The sequence below is a fragment of the Delphinapterus leucas genome, chromosome X, assembly GCF_059928025.1.
Source record: "Delphinapterus leucas isolate spDelLeu-1000000601 "Yukka" chromosome X, BTC_Dleu_Yukka2, whole genome shotgun sequence".
Classification (NCBI taxonomy): domain Eukaryota; kingdom Metazoa; phylum Chordata; class Mammalia; order Artiodactyla; family Monodontidae; genus Delphinapterus; species Delphinapterus leucas.
The window spans coordinates 36,593,572-36,615,871 of NC_143150.1; the positions used below are offsets into that span (position 1 = coordinate 36,593,572).

A 22,300-nucleotide genomic window follows, 5' to 3' on the forward strand; every position below is an offset into this window, starting at 1 on the left:
AGACTGATAAGACAGCCTAGGAGATTGAAAAGTTCCTGATGTACCTTGCTGTAGAGGGGAAAAAATGAACTGCACAATGAGAAGAAAGAAATAAAAGGATTTGGACTATGAATAAATAAAGGGTGACAACAGTGAGGCAGTGCTGTGGTTCTGAGGAGGGAAATGAGAGAGACGAGTAAAAGAGGGCAAAGACTCCCCCAATACAAATCTCAAATTGCAGCTGAGAACTGGAACATCAGAGACAGGAACTAAAGATGTTTAGTAAAGCAGAGTAAAGGAAAATGAGGGCTATCAAACCGGTGTTATTTCCAGTCACTCTCAAAATGAACTGTGACAGCTTTCCATGTGGATTTGCCAATCCAAGGCTATGCACAGTTCGTCAAACCCTATTTTCATCTTTCCCTGCTACTTCTTTTACGTGACATTTATACGAATTGGCTTCAGAATTCAAATCAAATGGCACCCTCCCAGATTTTTTTCCCCACAGAACCCATAGAAGAAATGCATATGAGAATATATTTTTATGTAGTCTGCTCCTTCAGCTTGTAAGGAATTGACATTTGCCTGTACGTGTCTATATTTTCTCATTTCTCTATGTCCATCTTTGGGTTTGATTCCATCAGGGAAGTCTGGGAAAGTGTCTACGTTTTTTTCAACAATTAAATTAATTGTAGTTAAATTGTGAAAAACTGATTTTCCAAATGCTTATTGAATGTTGATGACAAAATTAAATCCTTTATTTATAAGCAACTTAAGATTGATCTGGGGATTGGTTGATTGGGGGAGTGGCAGTGAAACATATACAGACATACAGAGAATAGAGAGAGGTATACATGGAATATGTATTTATGTATTCCCCGTAAAGTTTGCGGATGAGAGAGTTACAGAGAATATTGATAAAAGAACTAGAAATTGCAAAAGAAACCTGTATGTGCAGATCTATGGCCAATAAGTGGAAACTGACTCCCATACAGATAAGCTTTGGTTAATAATTTTCCACATTTTGCCAAGACCAGTGGGCGCATTCTCAGATAAGAAGCTAGATAAGAGGGTAGGTGAAAAGGACAGTTTTCACACTGGAAGTATAGTAGCCATCCTTTTGTAGCGTGGCTGACAAATGCTGGGAAACTAGAATCTGTTGTTGCCGAAAGGTACAGTGACCACGTGGAACAACATGGCGGCACTTACCTGGGGATGCCTACATCTGTTAGACTTCCTGGCTGGGGTCAGGGGTCTTTTGGAAGACGTTCATTATGTCAGCTGACACTGATCACAAAGATTGCTCTCCCATCTTGAATACTAGGGGCCAGGTCCTGTTTGGAGACCCCCAGGCACTCCTTCCTTTTCCTGCAGAGTAAATGACTCCTTTGCCTCACTGTGGCTTCACGGACTCTTGCCTTTTCCAAAGTGCCTCTTTTATTCACCAGAAAGCCTAGTGCCCTGGCAGAGCCTAGCTCCCCCAGTCTGTGTGCTGTTTGGCACAGGTCGTGTTCCTCCTTGCGTGGCTTGCATGGTACGTGCACATCACGCTCACTCCAAACTTGCCTGGCCTCTAGGCCTCTATCTTCTCCCGATCCCTTCTCTCCCTCCCCAGTACTTTAATTTAAGCCGTCACCGCCTCTCACCTGGACTAATGCATTGTCTTCTAGCCAATCTCTTTGCTTCTACCTTTAACCCTCCCACACACACACCCCCCACCTCACCAGTCTTCCCCCTGCATCTGGAGTCATAGTTTTTAAGTGCAAATTTGATGGTATCGCTCCCAGATTTCTTTCACACATCAAACCCAGACTTCACAAAAGGCCCCCGGGGTCTGGTGTTTATCCTCAACTCCAGTCTCATCTCTCAGAATTCACTGCTGGCATCCTCTCCTTGAGCCATTTGGAGCTGTTTGCACTTCTGTAAACATACTGTATTCTTTCACACCGCCATGTCTTTGCCCCTACTGGTGTAATTCTGAAGTCTGGAATACCCTTTCTACCCTCTGTGCCCAACCAGCTCCAATTCACTGTCTCAATGGCTTTATTGAGCTATAACTGACATAACAGACAGCTCACTCATTTAAAATGTACAATTCACTGGATTTTAGTTTAGCCATAGAGTGTTGTGCAACAATCACCACTATTTAATGCCAGAACACTTTCATCCCCTCAAAGAAACTCTGTACCTATTAGCAGACCTCTCCATCCTGCCCTGCCTAATTCCTCCTTGCCCCCTGCTGGCCAGCCCCTGGCAACCGTTGATCTACTTTCTGTCTCTGTGGATTTGTCTATTCCAGAGGCACCTCTCAAGACTTTTTTCAGGTGTTGCCTCCTAGTCCCCTGATTTCAAAGCCTCTCCACTGGGCTCCAGTAATACCCCTTGTAGGGCTCTGTCATAGCACTTATTCCCACTGTATTCTTACCTGCCACCTCACTGGAAGTGACTTACTCATCTCTGAAACCTCAACGTCTAATACTTGGCTTCGCTTAGAGAAAGTACTCTGTAGCTACTGGCCAACTGAATGAATGACTTCCAGGAAGCCCTGACAGGGAGAAAGGCCTCTCAGTGAGTGGGTTAGAGATGAGCGAATACACAGGCAGGGCCAGATGGTGGATTCCTAGTGCCCATATTTCAGCTCACTTGCACTTGGGTAAACTCATCAACCACCACACTGATGTCTCTTTCATCTCTACAGTTGATACGCAGGTTCCAGAACCTAGGGAAACATTACCATACGTGGTGCAGAGAAAGTATATCCTCAGGAAATACTCATGATACACCAGTTTAAGCTTTACCTGTGGGACTAACAGCAACACCCTCAGGCCATCTTCCTGCTTAACTTTTTCAATGTCCTTCCACCCCCCTCCTGTCTTCCCTTCCTTCTTTCTCTTCTCCTCCCCCCACCCCACCAACACCCTTGGGATATTTGCCCTTATTTTTTTTGCGGTACGCGGGCCTCTCACTGTTGTGGCCTCTCCCGTCGTGGAGCACAGGCTCCGGATGCGCAGGCTCAGCGGCCACGGCTCACTGGCCCAGCCGCTCCGCGGCATGTGGGATCTTCCTGGACCGGGGCACGAACCCGTGTCCCCTGCATCGGCAGGCGGACTCTCAACCACTGCGCCACCAGGGAAGCCCTGCCCTTATTTTTAAAGCATATTTCAGAATATCTGCTGAACAATGTAGGTCCTTAGATTTTGGAAGAGATTAACTTTAGACGAGATGTCTGAACATGAATCCCCTTTGAAAGCTGCTAATTGTTCTATTTCAGTGCACCACATTTCTTTACACGATTGGATCTTTAAAAAAATCTAGTCAGCAAGGGAATATAAGACAGTTTTGCAAACACAGTGGAATATGGAGATGTTAAATACTAAACCATCTCATTTTCAGCATTTTACTGACTAGAGACAAATGCGGGTGCACCCTGACTCTGGCTATCGTCATCCCTTTTCTGTCTCTAAGCCTTTCTCCCGATTTCAAACTTCCTCCTTCTTCTCGTCCCCAAGAATCTTTGTCTCCTGTCTCATTTCCTCCATTCCTGATCTTCTCTCCCTCTTTCTCGATTCTCTCCTCTGCCCATTTTGCTGTAGGCACCTCCCTTTATGTTTCGCACTCTGTTTCTCCTCCACTTTCTTTTTCATTCTTCTTCCTAATTAGCTCCCTCTCTCTTTTTTTTCCCTTCTGTTCTTTGCACTCGGAATGAGGTAGGGGAGAGAGAGTGGGAGGAAAGATGAGCAGGAAAAGAGAGAGGGGAGAGAGATAGACAACGGGGCTGTCCTGCAGCTGCCATATCATCTGTCACCAAAGGGGATGTGCGCCCTGGTCCAAATCACCCATATTTCTTCCCCTTTAAGGTAAGGCAACATAATCTCTTTGTGCCTCAATTTTGTCTAACATATAAAATTGAAACAAAGTAATATGTTCCCAGACTACCTCCCAGAGATGTTGCTAGGGTCAAACTTGGGAATGAATATGAAAAAGATTTGAAAAGAACCAGACCCCTGTAATTGGAAGCACACGGGGGAATGGGTGGGTGGATTACCGCCTTGCCCTGTATGGGGATCTAATTAACTGAGCATTGCATTTCTTGCCTTTCTGAGGAATGTGTTTCTTTTCACCTTTGTTCTACTCAGTCACATCACTTGGTTGTCTGTATAAGCTCGTTTGAATGTTCTTAGTGTCTTCGGAGGGGAAGGATAACGTGTTCCTTTGTATGCTGTTGATTTTTATCCCCTTCCTTTTCTCTTGCCTTGGGCTAGCAAACGGAACCTCCAGCAGCCAGCTCTCTACCCCCAAGTCTAAGCAGTCTCCCATCTCTACGCCCACCAGTCCTGGCAGCCTCCGGAAGCACAAGGTATTATGTCTCTTATACCTTACTAAACCCCTTTGCACTTGGACTTTTTGGAATGGCTGGTGAGGGTTTTCTCTTCCGTCTACCTCAGCAGCACATCCAGGCCAGAATTTCCCTTTGTCTGGTCCATTAGCTTGAAGTGCTGGGAATCCCTGCAGGGGCTAAGCTTCCAGTCACTTTTATTTATTCTTCTGACCCCCAGTTTATTTAATTCTGGTTATATTTAACCAAAAGGAAGAGGTATGAAGGGCCCAAATAACCATTCTGAGCTAATAGTGTCACCAAATGATGGCTCAGGGGCTGAGTTGAGCACTTGTCCCTGCAGTTCAGGGGCACAGCAAAGAGGGCATTGAGGGCAACTTATGGCCCCAGGCTCCAATAAATACATAAAGAAAGTTAGCCCTAAGCTACTCCCTTTAGATTCACAGGACATCAAAGTATGAACAGGCCCTAGTTTCATTGTATATTCTTCATTACCAGGCAGATTCTGGTACAGTGTAGGAAGAGAGGGCATATATACATTGCATTGGCCCTGGGCACCCTTTACACCTCTAAGTCATCCCCAATAAATATACCATTAAAATAATAGAGGTGTAGAAATTCTCTACCCCCGCTTTCCAAATTGATTCCCACCCAGAAATCTCTTCTGTATCAAAAATCTGGAGTGGCCATTGCCTTCAACCTCATCTCTGAGGCCATGTGAATGTGGTTTCTGCTCTGATTACCACACCCTAGAGCAGCTTCCTCTAGGATTCTCTTGTCTTCTCCCAGCCCACAAGACTTGGCGAGAGATGGAGAAAGGCAGAAAGCCACCAATGTGGCCAACTCCATCACAGAACCATAGGGGGTAAGAGCTACAAGAGATCTGAGATGGAGATAAATTCGTTTCATTTGATTCTCTCAATAATCTTGTGAGATTGATGTTTTCCAGACGAGAAAATTGAAACCCAGAATGAAGTTACTTACTGGGGTGACATAGCTAGGTAGCAGCAGACGTAAGACTGGCACCCAGGTTGCTACCAGTGGTTTGCTGGAGCCAGTTCACACTAGCTCCTGAGAGCTGATTGTGTGCATCGCTTCCCAACTCTGTGTTCGGTGACATCGTGTTGGTACCTAGAGCTCAGCCATGATGGGAATATTTATTTACACCATAGAATTCAGCAAATACTACAAATCAAGGTTGTTGTTTTCTCCCACAGGAAGTCGGTTGTTACACATTTAAACGGCACAGCGCTGCCTGACACCTATTTTCATTTCCTTTTCTCTACATCAGGATTTTTAATTTCCTGGTTAACTTGACCATTACCTGCTCCATCATTCCTAATGCCCATTCCATTCCTTTAATGACTTCTTTACCTTCTGGTACTGACCCTGACCAGAACCTTCGAATTGTTCTGTTGAGCTATTTGGTTTCCCCAAAGGAAGATCTGCTGAACTGTCTGTGTAACCAACGGTACCCAGAGATTGTGAGATGGATGAAAATTGCTTTTGCAGTCAGCTTTCAGTGATTCTTCTGAGCAGCAAACCTTGTTAGTGTGGACATTCCAAGACGAGGAGTAGCCTACTTCAGTTGTTCTACTGTCCACACAGAACCTCCTGGGGATGCTCCACTGTTTCTTACTGTGTCTTTGCTCTATGCATTTCTGCCCATACTTTCCTTCTGGGAAGTGTGACCTACCCCAGCACCTTCCACCAGTACCTTCTCCGAAGGGCTGAGGGCAGCCTGGGCATTTATTTGGTCTGCACACTTGAGTCCTTCCGCTTTGTAATTGACATGTTCAGTTCATTTAGGCTGAGGCCCCACCATCCATAAGCCCATTGAGGTGAGTGCATTGTTAAACCGTTTCATCTGGTTGGGTTTGCAGGCTGTGTGTGTGTGTGTGTGTGTGTGTGCGTGTGTGTGGTTGTTTGTTTTGTTTTGTTCTTGTTTTGGACTCAATTCTAAAAACGAATTTCACCATTGAAGAACCAGAACAAGCTACAGGTGGCAGCCTTGTCAGAGCCTATTTTCTTTGTATCATTGAGTTTTCAGTGTATCATTTTATTTTTCAAATTACCCATTTTTAATGGCAGTTAAGCAAACAAACATTAAATAATAAATTATATAATTTTCTAGAGCAAACTTTAAAAAACATTTGGATTTTGGTATAATTTTCACTAAGTTTTTACTTTTTTTTTTTTTGTTTTTTTTTTTTTTGCGGTACGTGGGCCTCTCACTGCTGTGGCCTCCCCCGCCGCGGAGCACAGGCTCCGGACGCGCAGGCCCAGCGGCCACGGCTCACGGGCCCAGCCGCTCCGCGGCATGCGGGATCCTCCCGGACCAGGGCACGAACCCGCGTCCCCTGCATCGGCAGGCGGACTCCCAACCACTGCGCCACCAGGGAAGTCCCCTACTTTTTACTTCGATATTTCAAATTTACAGTTGTAAGATTGTAAGTACAAAGAACTTCTGTATACTCTTTATAAAGATTCACCAGTTGTTTATTTTTTTCCCTTTTACTTTATTTTTTGTGTTCTCTCTCTCCACACACACACACACACACACACACACACACACACACACACACTTTACTAAATTTTTTAACCATTCGAAATTGTTTAAGACATCATGCCCTTTTACCTCTAAATACTTCAGTAGGTATTTCCTAAGAATAAGGACATTTTCTTTCATAACCATAGTACAATTATAAAATCAGGAAGTTTGCACTGATTCAGTACTGTTATATACTCTGCCGTCCATATTCAAATTTTATCAATTGCCCCAAGAGCGTTATTTTTTTCTGGTCCAGGATCCAATCTAGGATCACACATTGCCTTCAGTGGTCATGTCTCTTTAGTCTTCTTTGATCTAGAAAAGTTCTTGAGTCTTTTTAAAAATCTTCAAGACAGTATACTGTAGAAATGAAGAGCACAGGCTAGTTGTTTGGTAAAATGTCCTTCAATTTAGGTTTGTCTGATGTTTCCTTGTGGTTAACAGATTGTGCATTTGGGACAAGAAATGTCATAGAAGTGATGTTGCATCTCACTCAGTGCATCCTATCAGGAGGCAGTAGCCTCATGCTTATACCACCAATGATGGAGGATGAACTGGTTTTTCTGAATAAGCTAAAAAGTGTGTTGTGACCTTGGCTCAGTCCCCCTGGGGCTCAGGCTCAGCTTCTTGCTCCTCCTTTCACAAAGTTACTTGAGCCTTAGCACCATCGAGGTCCTTGGGCAGTGGGCCTAAGCAGATATCACCTGAACTTCCATCCAAGTGGACCTGAAAGGTGTGAGTCATGGTGGAGACAGGAAGCAGGTGGCTGAGGCCATGACTTTCCTCCTGCACAATTGGAAACAAACGTGAAGTCCCAGCATCCCTTTGGTAAATTTTGACGGTTGTGACAGGGCCCCAAGCTGTAATCAACCTCTTGGCTTCTCCTCTTAAGCAACTCATGGAGAATCCTTTTTAATGCAGCTGCGATGAGGTTAGCCAAAGTCCGCATACTCAAGTGCTGCAATATGGACACGAAGTAAATCCTTGTATAGTTAATGAGAACAACATTTTGCATTTTCATACTGCTTTATCTTTCTGCATAGCCATTTTCTCATTTACCCTAGCGATAACCCTGTGAAAGAGATAGGGCAGGCTAGCATTTCCATTTTACAGATGAGAAAAAGGAGGTGATGAGGTTAAAGACAACCCCAGTATGATTCAACAATTCAGAGAAGGTACCATATTAAAGATGTTCAAAATGCCTAGAAACACAGGGCCGCTTTTTCATTTATTAAAAAATTTTTTTTCCAGATTAGTGATTGCCCTCATGGCTTTAAATTTGGAGGCATTTCGCTTGCCAAGCTGCCTGGATATTGAAGGAAAATATATTTGACATATTATTTGAAAGCATAACTAACATTATTTAAATATACATTTCCCTCTGTGTTTCCAGACTTTTTTTTTTTCTGTCATCCTGTAACTGCTTAGAGAGATCGTTTGATGAATAAAGCAGGGCCCTGAAACTTACATCACAGACACCACTCTAAGTGGATTTTGGTAGTGTAATCAAGAGCGAAAAAAGAACTGCAGGAGCACACAAGGGAGGGTAGGAAAGACGTCGGACTGTGGGAGGGTGGGAGACACGAAAGCTTTGTAGACTAGGTGACATTTAAGTGGGACCTTGAAGCCTGGGTAGGCTTTTGATGGCTGGTGAAGAGAGCGGGCATTCCAGCTTTTAAAAAAATCAGCAAGAACAAAGCCACACCATCAGAAAAGCACAGGGCACATTTGGGAAAAAGTAAACCCAAACTAGAAGCCAGGTTTCTCAAAACTTCTCTCTGACTTCCTTTGGACTATAAGCTTCTTGGACCAGAGACCAAGTTTTTGTTTTCTCTAATGCAATAGTATCGCCAGCACAGCTGTATTTGTTACAAACATTTTGTTCTGTAGGGCTCCAGGGGACCAAGCAAATGAATTTCAGGTGCAAATTATTTGTATTGTTAAGCAATATGTGTGTTTCTGTATTTATACATATCAATCAACAAAAACAGAATGTTGAGATAATTCCTTTTCCTGAACATTGTTCTACCCATACAAGAAGATATATTTTGAATACTAAATAAATTGATGGAGGACAGAAGTACGGAAGTTCATACCTAGGCCTAGTCCTCTGGATTTTCTCCATAGCCTGTGCCTCACCCCACCCATTCCAAGTCACAGCAGCTGCAAGTGGAGTCGCCTCCCAATTCTACTCCCAGGCCTGTCCCCTCTTCCTCTGAGATAACAGTCTGGAACAGTCTTTCTCGGATAATTATTTCCACTAACCAACCAGCTACACTGAAGGATCTGTTACATGAATGACTCAGAACAGGGGTGAATGCTGAAGCCCAGTGGTTCAGTGCGGTGGGACCCAAAGTGACTTCCATAATGAAAAGGCCCTTGTGTGCTGGCTGAAAAATGCCCAGGGAGTTCACTAACTTGGTAGTGCCTGCCTCCTTTCCCTTGCTTTGGTATAACTAGAGAAAAACAAAATGTAATGATCCAAGTTGTATTTTATAGAATTTTAGGGCTAGAAGGAAACTTAAAGATGTTATAGTCTATATCTTCCTCAATTTTCAGATACAGAAGCAAAGACCCTGAAAGGGGAAGTTAGGCTTAGGACCTAGGTCTCCCGGCTCTTAATCCTGTGCTGTTTCTATTACAGTGGACTTGCATTATGTGTAAGTTTAACTTATGGAATTCATCACTGGTCACAATATAGCCATAGAGCAAAACTGCTGCAAAACCACCTCTTACATTTCTACACATCATTATTTACTGAATATTACTGTATACACTATGCACCAATACATGCATATTGCTATATAGGGTTACCTGCTCAGGAATCATATAAACAGTATTCAGAACCTATGAAGCAGAAACAGAGTCAGGGACATAGAGAACAGACTGGTGGTTGCCAAGGGGGAGGGGGGTGGAAGAGGGTAGAAGTGGGAGTCTGGGATTAGCAGATGCAAACTGGTGTATATAGAATGGATAAACAACAAGCTCCCACTGTACAGCACAGGGAACTATATTCAATATGCTGTGATAAACCATAATGGAAAAGAATATGAAAAAGAATATATATGTATAACTGAGTCACTTTGCTGTATAGCAGAAATTAACACAACATTGTAAATCAACTATACTTCAATTAAAAAAATTTAAAAAGTATTCAATTGTCAATGTAAAAGATTTTCAAAAGCACTATTTTTTAAAATAACATTGAGATATAAAATTCACCTTTTCTAAAGTGCGCAGTTTAGTGGTTTTTAGAATAATCATAAAGCTGTGCAAGAATGTATTCATCACCTTCGAAAGAAATCCTATGCCCATCAGTAGTCACAGCCTCTTCCCCCTCCACCCACCCCCCTGGCAACCACTAATTTACTCTCTGTTTCTGTGAGTTAGCATATTCTGAACATTTCATATAAATTTTCCTCCGAACACTGCTTTAGCTGCATCCCATAGCTTTTGGTATATTGTTATTTCATTTTCCTTTATCTCAAAGTATTTTCTAATTTTCTTCGTGATTTCTTCTTTGACCCATTGATTATTTAGCAATGTGCTGTTTAATTTCCACATATTTGTGAATTTCCCAAATATCTTTCTGTTATTACTTCCTAATTTAATTCCACTGTAGTTGAAGAACATACTTTGTATGATTTAAATCCTTTCAGATTTATTGAGACTTGTTTTATGGCCTAACATATGATCTGTCATGTAGAACATTACATGGGACCTTGAGAAGAATGTGTATTCTGCTGTTGTTGGATGGAGTAGATTAGATGTGTAATTATTTGTAGTGTCTGTCATTCAAGTCTTCTCTTTCCTTGTTGGTCTTCTGCCTAGTTATTCTATCCATTACTGAAGGTGGGGTATTGAGGTTTTCGACCGTTATAGTTGAATTGTTTATTCCTCACTTCAATTCAGTCATTTCGTGCTTCATGTATTTTGGTGCTCTGTTGTTAAGGCACAGATATGTTTTAATTGTTATATTTTATCATTATGAAATGTCCTTCTTTGTCTCTAGTAACAAGTTTTGTCTTAAAATCTATTTTTTCTGATATTAGTATAGCCACTCCAGTTCTCTTTTGGTTACTAACTGCATGGTAAATCTTTTTCATCATTTTACTTTCAACCTATTTATGGTTTTGAATGTAAATTATGTCTCAAACAGCATAGAGCTGAATGTTTTTAAACCCATTCTGCCAATCTCTGCCTTTTCCTTTGAGTGCTTAATCTACTTATGTTTAATGTAATTATTGGTAAATTAGGAATTACGTCTGCCATTTGCTATTTTCTATATGTCTTATGTCTTTTTTTTGTCCCTTCACTCCTGTATTTCTGCCCTTTTTATCTTAGATATTTTTCCAGTATACCATTTTAATTCCCTTGTTGTATTTTTTACTAATTTTATTTCGAGTTATTTTCTTAGTGGTTGCCCTGGGGATTACAATTAACATTTTAACATAATCTACTTTGGATTAATAGCAACTTAATTTCAACTTTATATAAAATTTTTGCTATTGTATTGATATATCTCTGTTCCTCCCCCCCTTTGTGCTCCTATTCACATACAAATTACATCTTCATGCATAATAAGTCCATCAACACATCTTGATAATTACTAGTCCATGCAGTTGTCTTTTGAATTGGATTATAGAAGAAAAGAGTTAGAAAAATTAATTTATAATTTCTTTTGTATTGACCTATGTATTTACCTTTACCAGTGTTCTTTATTTCTTATGTGGATTGCTGTCTACTGTCCTTTCATTTCTCCCTGAAGGATTCTCTTTAGTATTTCTTATAGGACGTGTCTGCTAGCTCTGTCTTTGTTCATCTGGGAATGTGTTGATTTCTCCTTCATTCTTGAAGGATAATTTTCCTAGATTTCCTTAAATGCTTTGATCCAATAAGTCTCCCAGCCTTTGCTGAAGGGCTCTGTGCGTGCGCGTGTGCGCGCGCGCGCGTGCGTGCGTGTGTGTGTGTGTGTGTGTGTGTGTGTGTTGGAGCCTGATTTCAATGCTCCGTCAGGCAGCTTGCCTCAGGCTTCACTTGCTGTTTGCACAGGGCCTCAAGGCCAACCAGAGGTGAGAGATTAGGAACTTCTCAGGTCTTTTCTGAGACTATACCCAGTCCTGAACATGTGCCTGGCCTTAGAGATTCCTGGGAATATTTTCAGAACTTTTCAAAGTCCCCTATGGACATGAATTCTCCAGCTTTTCCTTTTAAGGTTTTGAGCAGCTTCATTTGCCCCAACTGTTTCCCCCGCGTTAGGCAGCTGTGATTTTAAACAATTGAAGCTGATTAATGCTCCCTGAAAAGGCTGTTCACAGTGAGTGTGCTCTGAGTCAGGTCAAATAAAGAAGAGCCCCACAAGTGGGAGCTACCAGACAAGTCAAATAGTGACAGTTCTCTGGGAATAGGGCATTTGGGGGAGCTCCAAGCCCATTCTGCATCCTCCAGTGGATGCTAGGATTTTTTCAGAGACTGTAGTTGTGAGGCTGTTGGTTTTCAGAGATACCCTGGAGCTGGGGAGAGGGAGAATAGAAATAGGGCAAGTTAAAGCACCCCAAATTTCAGTATTCTTACTGAGATTAGGCCATTTCTCTTGAATAAACATTTTTTGGATTGTTGCAAGCCTTTGGTTAATTTCCAGAGTTCTGAAAAAGTTGATTTTGACAGTTTTTTCCAGTGTTACTTGTATTTATGTAGGAGTAGATTTTCAGAGTCTTTCTCCACTATTCTTGAAGTCTAGAGCTCAAAGATACTTTGACTATGTTCAATTTTCACTTTACTCAATTTGTGGAGAACTGAATGCCTTCAGAGATGCAACTCCATTGTATGCCACTTTGCCTCAATTCAATTTTATTGCCCTCCTATTGTTTTTTTATTGCCCTCCTATTGTTTCCTCAGTGTTGTACTTCCTACCTGTTTATCAGTTTTCTAAGAAATGTTGTTTGGTAGTTTAGAGCAAGAGTACCAAATCATGTGTATGGCCTGGTCGCTTTGGATGGCCCCCTGAAGTAAAAAATGTTTCTTACATCTTTAAAGCATTGTAAAAGAAACAAAACCCAAACAAACAAACTGTGTGACAGAGACCATATGTGACCAGCAAAGAGAGCCTAAAGTATTTACTATCTATCCCCTTACAGAGCAAGTTTTCCAACCCCTGATTTACAGTGTAGGGATTATGGGTTGGTGAGAAGTGAATCTATTTGCTCTAGTTGCCTTTGTTGTGTTTTTTAATGAATCAGTCTTTCTTTAAGAGCCCTCAGAGCTGGTAGAGACCTTACAGGTTGTACATTCTGTATTTTCTTGATGAAGAAACCAATACTCAAAGACTTATTCAATGTCACAGTACTACTTAACCAGGAGTAAGACCTCAAGTTTCTGAATACACTTTACTTCTCTTTCCATTCTAAGCGGCCTGACAGACTTCCTGCCCCTTCTTTCTCAGCAAAAAGCATTCTGTGTTAGATAAGTAAGTCCCTCTCCTCCCCATTCTTGTCCCCCTTCCTCATCTTCACTTTTTCCTTTACCTCAAGGAGAAGCTGCATTCTCTAATTTTCTTGGGCTATCCGCTACTGAAGTTCTCTGTTTCCATTACCAAAGAGAGTCTCTTAAGTATCCAGAGACTTGACCCTAACATTTCCAGTTTCCTTTAGTATTTTGCTGATAATGTAAATGAAAACAGTGGTTTTCAAACTGTGTTTCATTTGGGGATGGGTGAGATTCTGCCTCCCCCATGTCTGGTTCAACCAAAACAACTACACTTTTATTTATTTCATATATTTGGCTTCCAAGAAAAATTTCATTTGAATAGAGAATTTAAAAGAGAAGCGAGAGAGAGATGGAGCGAGAGATTTGAAAAGCTCTGATTTAGACAATGGGTGAAGTAAGTCCAGGAGTAATCACAAGGATCTCCAAATAGAGCTCTGGGAACGGTGGGAAAAAAACAATGCCATATCATCCCATCTCCCCAAGACATAGACAAGGCTTGGGGCAGTATTGGAGCCATGAATCCTAATTCCTGGTGGGAACTGGAAGCATTAAGAAATAAATTGGACTTAGGTGATGGGGTACATTTTCTGGGTTAGCCACTTGTTCAGGGCCTGGCAGCTCTCTGGGGGCCTGAAATGAACCCATAACTGATATACATCCACAACTGATTTTTGACAAAGGTACAAAAGTCAATCAGTGGAAGAAAGATAGCTTTTTCAATAAATGGTGCTGGAGCAATTAGATGTTCCTAGGCAAAAAAATGACCCCTAACCCAAACCTCATATCTTATGTAAAAATTAACTCAAAAATGGATTATAGATGTAAAGCATTTAGAAAGGAAACATAGGAGGAAACCTTCTGATCTTTGGCTAGGCCAAGAGTTCTTAGATTTGACAACAAAAGTGCAACCCATAAAAGAAAAAAATGATAAATTGGATAAATTGGACCTCATCAAAATTAAAAACTTTTGCTCTGTCAAAGACCATGCAAAAGTTATGAAAAGACAAGCTACAGACTGCAAGCCACATATCTAACCAAAGCCATATATAGAATATGAAAATGACTGTTAAAACTCAACAAAAAGAAAAATCCAATTAGAAAATGAATAAAAGACATGAAGAGACATTTCTGAGGAATTGTTTCTTCAGTTGAACTCAGGAGGAATTATAGATGTCAACCATGCACATGAAAAGATGTTTAACGTCATAGTCATCAGAGAAATGCAAATTAAAACCACAATGAAGGGCTTCCCTGGTGGCGCAGTGGTTGAGAGTCCGCCTGCCGATGCAGGGGACGCGGGTTCGTGCCCCGGTCCGGGAGGATCCCACATGCCGCGGAGCGGCTGGGCCCGTGAGCCACGGCCGCTGAGCCTGCGCGTCCGGAGCCTGTGCTCCGCAACGGGAGAGGCCACAGCAGTGAGAGGCCCGCGTACCGCAAAAAAAAACCCAACCACAATGAGGTATCACTACAAATCCACAAGACTGGCTAAAATAAAAAGTAGTGAAAACACCAAATACTGGTGAGGGTGTGAATAAACTGGATCACTAATACTTTTCTGGTGAGAGTATAAATGGTACAGTCGCTCTGGAAAACATATGGCAGTCCTTACAAAACTAAACATGCAATAATACACAACTTAGAAGTTGTACTCTTGAGCATTTATCCCAGAGAAGTGAAAACTACGTTAACCCAAAAACCTGTACATGGATGTTTATAGCTGTGTTATTTGTAATAGCCTAAAATTGGAATCATCCCACATGCCCTTCAACCGATGAATGGTTAAACAAACTGTGGTGCATCCACACTATGGAATATTGCTCGGCAATATGAAGGAGTGAACTACTGTTAAAGGCAGCAGCTTGATGAATCTCCAGGGAATTACGCTGATGGGAAAGGCCAATCCCCAAAAGTAACATACTGTATGATTCCATTTGTATAACATCTGAAGTGACAAAATGGTAGAGGTGGAAAACAGAATATTGGTTGCCAAGGCTTAGGGATGGGGTAGGGGTGGATGTAGCTATAAAGGGGTAGCACGAGGGAGCCCTTTAGTAAGGCTACAGTTGTGTATCTCGACTGTGATGATGGTCACACAAATATACACATATGGTGAAGTCCCATAGGACTACACTACACACACACACACACACACACACACACGAGTGCGTGGAAAACTACAGATGTTACCACTGGGGGAAACTGAATGAAGGGTACATTGTACAAGGCTACCTTCCCTGTACTTCAACTTCCTGTGAATCTATAATTATTTCAAAATAAAAATTATAGAAAATATTAGTTTTTTAAAAAGCATCCATATAATCTTGCCCATTCCAGAGCCCAAGATGTTAAGAAAAGGAGAGTTAACTTTATCTCTTATCTTCTTACAGGACCTGTACCTGCCTCTGTCCTTGGATGACTCAGACTCACTTGGTGATTCCATGTGAAGGAGGAGAATGTTCACAGTCCAGAGTACAAGCTTACCGTTACGATAGGGTACTTCTGCTCAAGTGTCCAACAGGGCTATTGGTGCTTTCAAGTTTTTATTTTGTTGTTGTTGTTGTTACTTTTAAAAACACACTGTAATATGTTGGGTTTATTTTCCTGTGATTTGTCATCTGGGCCACTGATCCACAGTTACCAATTATAAGAGATAGACTGATAACCATCCTTTGGGGTAACTTTCCAAGGATGCGAAATGTGCTAGTCTATGACCTTTCTATTGAATACTTAGGCGCCTGCATTATTTTTCCCCGTCTCACTTTGCTCATACATGACAGTCTTCCTTCTGTAGAGAGCTGTTTACATACATGGCACTTAAGATGTGTGTGTGGGGGAAGAAAACTCATTGGCAAATCCAAGAGTGACAAATACAAGTGCCCCTTGTCTCCCCATCTCAAGAATGCTGGAGGATCCTTGGAAGACGGCAAGGCAGCTCCCCAGCCTGGCTCTTCACTCCTGACTGAACCCCCAGTTTGTTGTTTAGCGCCAATTCTGGCTGTCAAGGGGGAGAGAGAAACACCAGCAACTTGTCATTCTGACACCAGATGCTTAGGACCCCGGTGCAGGGCTACCTTAAAGAAACCAGGCAAAATTGGAAAACACTGTAGACATTTCAGTAGTGTTTATACAGCACAGTGAATTCCTTGTCAACATCTCCACTGGGGCAATTTAGAATCAATAAGCAATTAATAAGAGTTGGGGGTGAGCGGCTTCCATATACCTGATTCCTCTAGGAGGCTGTCTAACACAAACCGTACGGTATCCATTTCTCTCTGTTCTATTGAATGCCTTGTCAACAGCTAACACTGAAAACACTGTGAGAATTTGTTTTCAGGTCTGACACCTTTCGGTCGCTTTTTATAGCAAGAAACCAATATCCTTTTTATAAAACCTCGTGTCTATATTTCAGGAGCAAACTCTTCAGGCTCCTTTTTTATAAACTGGTGATTTTTCTTTTGTCTAAAAAACACATGCAGAAAATTTACCAAAAAAAAAAAATGCAGAAGAATAACGTAGTTTAGAAATCATGCTGTCACTGCCAAACAGAAACCTCCAGGAAAAAACAAAATGAATAGCAGAGGCCAATTCAATAGAATCAGTCTTTTGATAACTTTTTAACAGTTATGCTTACATTAATAATTTCAATGTGGACCAGACATTCTGATTATATTTTAAATGAAATGTTATGGCATATTTTAAGCAGCTCTTTTTTATCTATAATCCTGATATTTCATACTGAAGACAGAGAGTCCTTTCACTTGTTTTTAACACTAGAAAGGATTTCTCTTTGCTAAGGACTGATCATTTGAAATAGTTCTCAGTCTTTGAGGTACAGGTTCATAACACTGCTTTTTGTCTGTAATCATAGCCCATAATAGCAAAGGCAACTAAATTAAGTGAAAGCCATGCATGCCAGTTCTGTGTTTGCTTTTAGCAGATATGAAGATGTCCTTATTTCTTTGTAATTGTTCAAATAGTTGGAAAGGCGCAGCATTTGAAGCCAAGCTGCTGTTTGGCTATTGAATGACTTGCATTTGTTCCTCCACTTTAACTAGAATGAGCTTGCTCTGTGTGTGTGTGTGTGTGTGTGTGTGTGTGTGTGTGTGTGTGTGTGCAGCTGCTTCATAATTAGGAGATATTACAGGACACCCCGACATGGATCAGTGACAACTTGGTGGCATTGCTGATGTGCACTGGGTAGGAGGAAACTTGTGATGGAAGGGGTAGATCAGATGCCCCTAGACAAGCTTCAGGTGTCCTTAGCTACATAAAACAGTTTTGCTTCAAGGAAAGTCCAGATGTTGGTAGTATTGATTCCTGGTAAAACTGGTCATTGAAGAACCCAAAATTATGAGAATCTCTTTTTGCCCCTCTCCTTTATTTGTAGGCTGTTAGAAACCATTAAGAAGCCCATTGTACTTACCCCCTACTTGTTTCTAGAAGTTCAAGGTTTGCTTAGTGCCTGCCAGAGCAATTTGTAGTTAATTGGGAAAAATTGGTACTTGGGTTGGAGGATGTGGAGAGTGGTAGGAGGTCTGTTTCTAAACTGCAGGCCCGTTTCCCCAAAGATTTCACCCACAATCTTTCCCCAGATCTCATTTAGTCCAATTCCTTCGATTTAAGATGAAATGCAGGCTGAGGCAGCCAAATGACCTACTGGTAGAGAGCAGGACCAGAGGAGAAACTCAGATTTCCTCATGTCCATGCTACACCTCTGAGTGTTCCCTTGTTCCCTTGCTTGTGGCATAAGTACCATTAGAAAATATTCAGTGGCCATATTTTCTTTAGAATGATCTTTCAACCTTCTATAATAATCAGAGAATTCCTATTATTGTCTTCTATAGTAATAGAATTTCTACCTTTAAAAAAAATAATAATAGAATTTCTACCTTTAAAAAAATCAATTATAAGGAAATGTTTCTGTACTGCCACTTTAGGGGAGTTTGGTATAGTTCAAAATTCAAGCCTTTAACAATTGCATTTTAAATTGGCCCATTTTCAAGGCAAAAAGAAATCTGGTTCTTACTGAGCACCTTCACCCCTGTCATTGGTTCTCAATTTTATCCAATCCAGTTTTACTACGAAAGTCCCATTGTGTTACCTTCTGCACAGGCAGCAAGTAGCAAGTTACTCAGCAAGGATTTGCCGCCACTCCCCCAGCCCCAGTCTCCCTCCCTCTAGGACACACACACAGACACACACACAATCCATCTGTTGCTTGTTCCTACCTCCTGATTTTTCTTCCTTACAGAAATAGAAATAGGGACAAAGAAAGGGAAAATGTATATATGGGGCTGGGCTGAACAACTTCATAAGTAGTGTTAACTAGGGGTAAATTGAGAGAAAAGTTCCTTTTCTCTTCACTGTTTTGGAAAGGATAGCCATTAGCATGACTGCTTTGTGTCCTTAAGGACTTTAGTGTTAGCCTAGATTGAATCATAGAGTTTTCTAGCTGGAAGGAACCTTAAGATCATATCATCTACTCCGAATTCCTCATTTTCAGGCCAGGAACGGAGATGCAGAGGTAAAGTAATTTCCCCAAGGTCACACAGCTGGCTAGGGGCAGAGCTAGGATTAGAACCCACATCTCCTGGCTCTTATTCCAAGGCCTTTTCCCACTGAACTGTATTGCCTTCCACTAGGCTCCTGAGAATTCTTTCCCGGGGTCATGTTGCATCTTGGAGCCATATGCCGCTGCCCTGATCTCAGTGGGAAATCCACCCAGCAACCTAATACGGCTCTTTCTCCCTATATTCACATGGTCCCCATCCACATGGACTGCAGATGTCCCCAGAGAGAAGGAGGCATTGAGGACCAACAGGAACAGTGGGGTTGCTGACCTTGTCTGTCCAACACAGGGGATCACTGCCCTACCTTGAGGAGCCCTCAGAACAGCCCCCGGAGCTCCTTCCCTGTTCAGATGGGATGGGGGAAGACTGGTGTCCCCTGTCGGCTCACTTCATCTCATCTCATACTGGTTGGTCTTTGTAGGCTGAGAGAAATGTTTCTTGTTCCTAGAGCAGGGGAAAGAAGGATGGGAGAGAGGAAGGGAGGGAAGAATAATAGCTTTGTTCATCCTGACTTTCTGAGATGACTTTTAAGTATTTTTTTAAATGAGTGTGGCTATCATTCACTGGCAATGATTTCTTTTAAAATATGGGAGTGAGACAAACTAGAGAAAATAACCTGACCGTTGCCCTCATCCACAATGTCCCCATAGCCATCCTGCCCTGATGGGGACAACTTCCAGGTATAAGCAAGGGGCTTTGTGACTAAAATGTACCCTGGCTGATGTTAAACATTGACTCCTTGTGTTTGCACTAAAATAGCAAGCTATGTGCTGTACACACCATACGTATCTTCTTGTGTGCGCTGCTCCTGCGGCCTTCCATGGCAGAAACCAGGGCAACAAGGTCTGAAGACGTAGTTTTCCTCACAGCAAGGTTCTTCCTGGGAACTAGGTATTCGTTAGTTGAGTTCCAAAAGACCTCCTTCTGGGCTTACCCCACTCCTCAGGAAATTCTGTCTCCTTCCTGCTTTTCCTCCTCAATCAGAAGTAACCAAGGAACCTCAAAGGAGATGTGTTGTTATCAGAAGAAGGCAAGAAGAAGGGGTCTGAGCCTCTAGATCCTTCTTTGAATCACCCAACCCAAGTCTTAGACCAGCAATCCAGTGCTTGCCTTGGACAAAATTGTGTCTACTTCTTAGTCCCTTCAGTACTCTGGATGGACGTGTCCCCAATCCCCCTCAGATTTTTTTCTAAATAGCTTATCTTTTTTAAAAAATGCATCTACCAAGGGCACAAGCATGCCCAATTCTCCAAGATGAGCTCCAGCACACTGATGAGAATGTTCCCCAAGCTCAGCGCACCTCAAAAACATCTATGCTTAGAGACTTCCCCAGACTGATGCACTGGGACAGTGGGGTTTGAATGACCTCCTTCACTGTCCAGTTTGCCATGGGAATAAAAAGCATGGATATTTCTTTTAAAAAAAACATTGGAACTTGTCCTTGGCCACATGGGGCCACTTGGATTTCGAAGACCAGGCCTCACTCACGTATTGTCTTCATTGCATTAAGAGATTTGGCTTTGAGGCCTAGGCTGGCTTCCTAAGTAAACCATCACTGTTTTGAAGCTCATCTGGGACTGGGGAGGGGTTAGAGTCCTATGTTTTAGTACCAGGAAACTAGATAGAATAAAGGCCTAGCCGTTGATATGCCGGAAGTGACCTGAGACCTCCTGTGTAGCCATGGAGCCTTGCAATTGCTGGGCTTCCTAGGTCTCTCTCCTGGTGTGAAACTTTGAGGCTGTCACACTTCTGCCTCCGCCCAAGAAGGAGACCCCATATGTAGCCTCACCCACTGCTCTGTGATTCCATGCAGGGTTTCCTCTTCTTTGTAGTTGTGACCACCTGGAGCAAGAATACTGCCTTGATTCCTCTCACCTACCTTTTGGCTGGAGATACATCTCCAACATTTTCTCTGGCTTCTGGTGGCCCAGACCCAGTCCAGTGCTGTTAACCCTCAATGGATTACCCTTAGTCAGCCCTAAGCACTATGATCATGGACCAAGAGAACACAAATCATTTCTTAAAAATGAATTCCCAATTTTATTCTTCCTCTGGCTAGCAGAAGTCACTTCCCTAGTAGATACAAGGCTGGAGGTTCTCGCCATACAGCAGCCAAGATACATCCTTAGGGAGGAAAATGCACAGAGCACTGGCTCCAGCGGGCAACCTACTGTGGACTGAGACTTGGCAGCTTCTCCTAGCCCCCTCCACTTTTTCTTTTCAGAGACCAGAAGGCTCCTTCTCCATCAGCCGGTCTTTCAGTATGTCTGGCTAAAGAATTTTGCTCCTCCTGTCTCTTCAGGAGAGGGTGACTTCCTTCTCTTCTGTCTCTCCCACCCTGGTCCCCAAGCTCATCTCCATCCTCAAAGATCTAGTGTGGTCTTTATACTTAGCCTCTTGGTGTTTCTTCCTGCTTGTTTTCTGTTAAGGATCCAAGCAGGCCTCCCACTGTGGCCTAGGCAGTGCAACACTGGTTATCATATGACAAGACTCTTGAGCCCCTACCCCTTCTAACTGCCTAACTTTTTATTCCTTAGTCTATAGGCTTCAACATCTTCTGGAATCAGAAGCAATCTTGTCTTACACTGGTTGCCCGGGGCTAGGGGAGTATGGAATTCTCATTGGGAATTAAGGCATCTTCCTGCTCCAGATGAGAACGACAGAATAATTGGGAGAGGACAGATAGCACAACAGAAGTCAGAGCAAACATCTTGTAAACTAAACTAAGACAAAGACTTAGAGGCACTGGAACTTTTCATTTATGGGTTAATAACCTGAGGAAATCAATGGCTTTTTGCCGCTCTCTACCTTACCTCCCCTGTGTATCTCTTAGTCTTTTCTTTCTCTCTCTACTTCACCATATTTGCTCTCAGTTTTATACTCTGTTTTATCACGCTCTCTTTCCACGGTACAAACATCTCTCCTTTGTCCTCTGCAATTCTTCTCTCTTTTATTCTCTCCCTTTTTAATTTTTTTCCTTCCTCCTTATCTAGGTGTTGGACATATGCCTCTTCTTAGCCCTGTGATTTTGCCTTGGTGATGAGAGGTTATTTCCAGACTCAACGAGCCCTGATCCTACCTGAGTCCCGTTAGAAGTTTGTTGGTGGGAATCAACCCGATCCTGGCCCTTTCTTCAACATTTTCAGTTGTAATTCCCGGAAGCAGATCCTCACAAGCAGTTTCCCTATAACTCACGTATCTCTGGCTCTTTGCCTTCCAAGCATTGTACAGAACACTTTGCGGTTCCTTTTAGTCCACCATTTTGTGGAGCAGTGAAGCGTGCTCAGAGAAATAATCAGCTGAACAGAAGAATCCACCTGTGGATTCATATCAGCTAAATACTATGAATTGATTTTGTTTAATTTGCTCATAACTTTA

At 42.3% G+C, this 22,300-nt stretch overlaps 1 protein-coding gene across 1 annotated transcript in view; it reads left to right on the forward strand.

Moving 5' to 3' along the window:
- Positions 1 to 20,482, forward strand: part of LOC111165762 (neuronal migration protein doublecortin) — a 36,466-nt gene extending 15,984 nt beyond the window's left edge. The window contains exons 3-4 of the mRNA XM_022556718.2: positions 4,242 to 4,336; positions 15,740 to 20,482. Of these exons, the coding sequence (XP_022412426.2) occupies positions 4,242 to 4,336; positions 15,740 to 15,796 (152 nt within the window). The 3' untranslated portion in view covers positions 15,797 to 20,482. The remainder of the gene's footprint in view (positions 1 to 4,241; positions 4,337 to 15,739) is intronic.
- Positions 20,483 to 22,300: the final 1,818 nt, after the last annotated feature.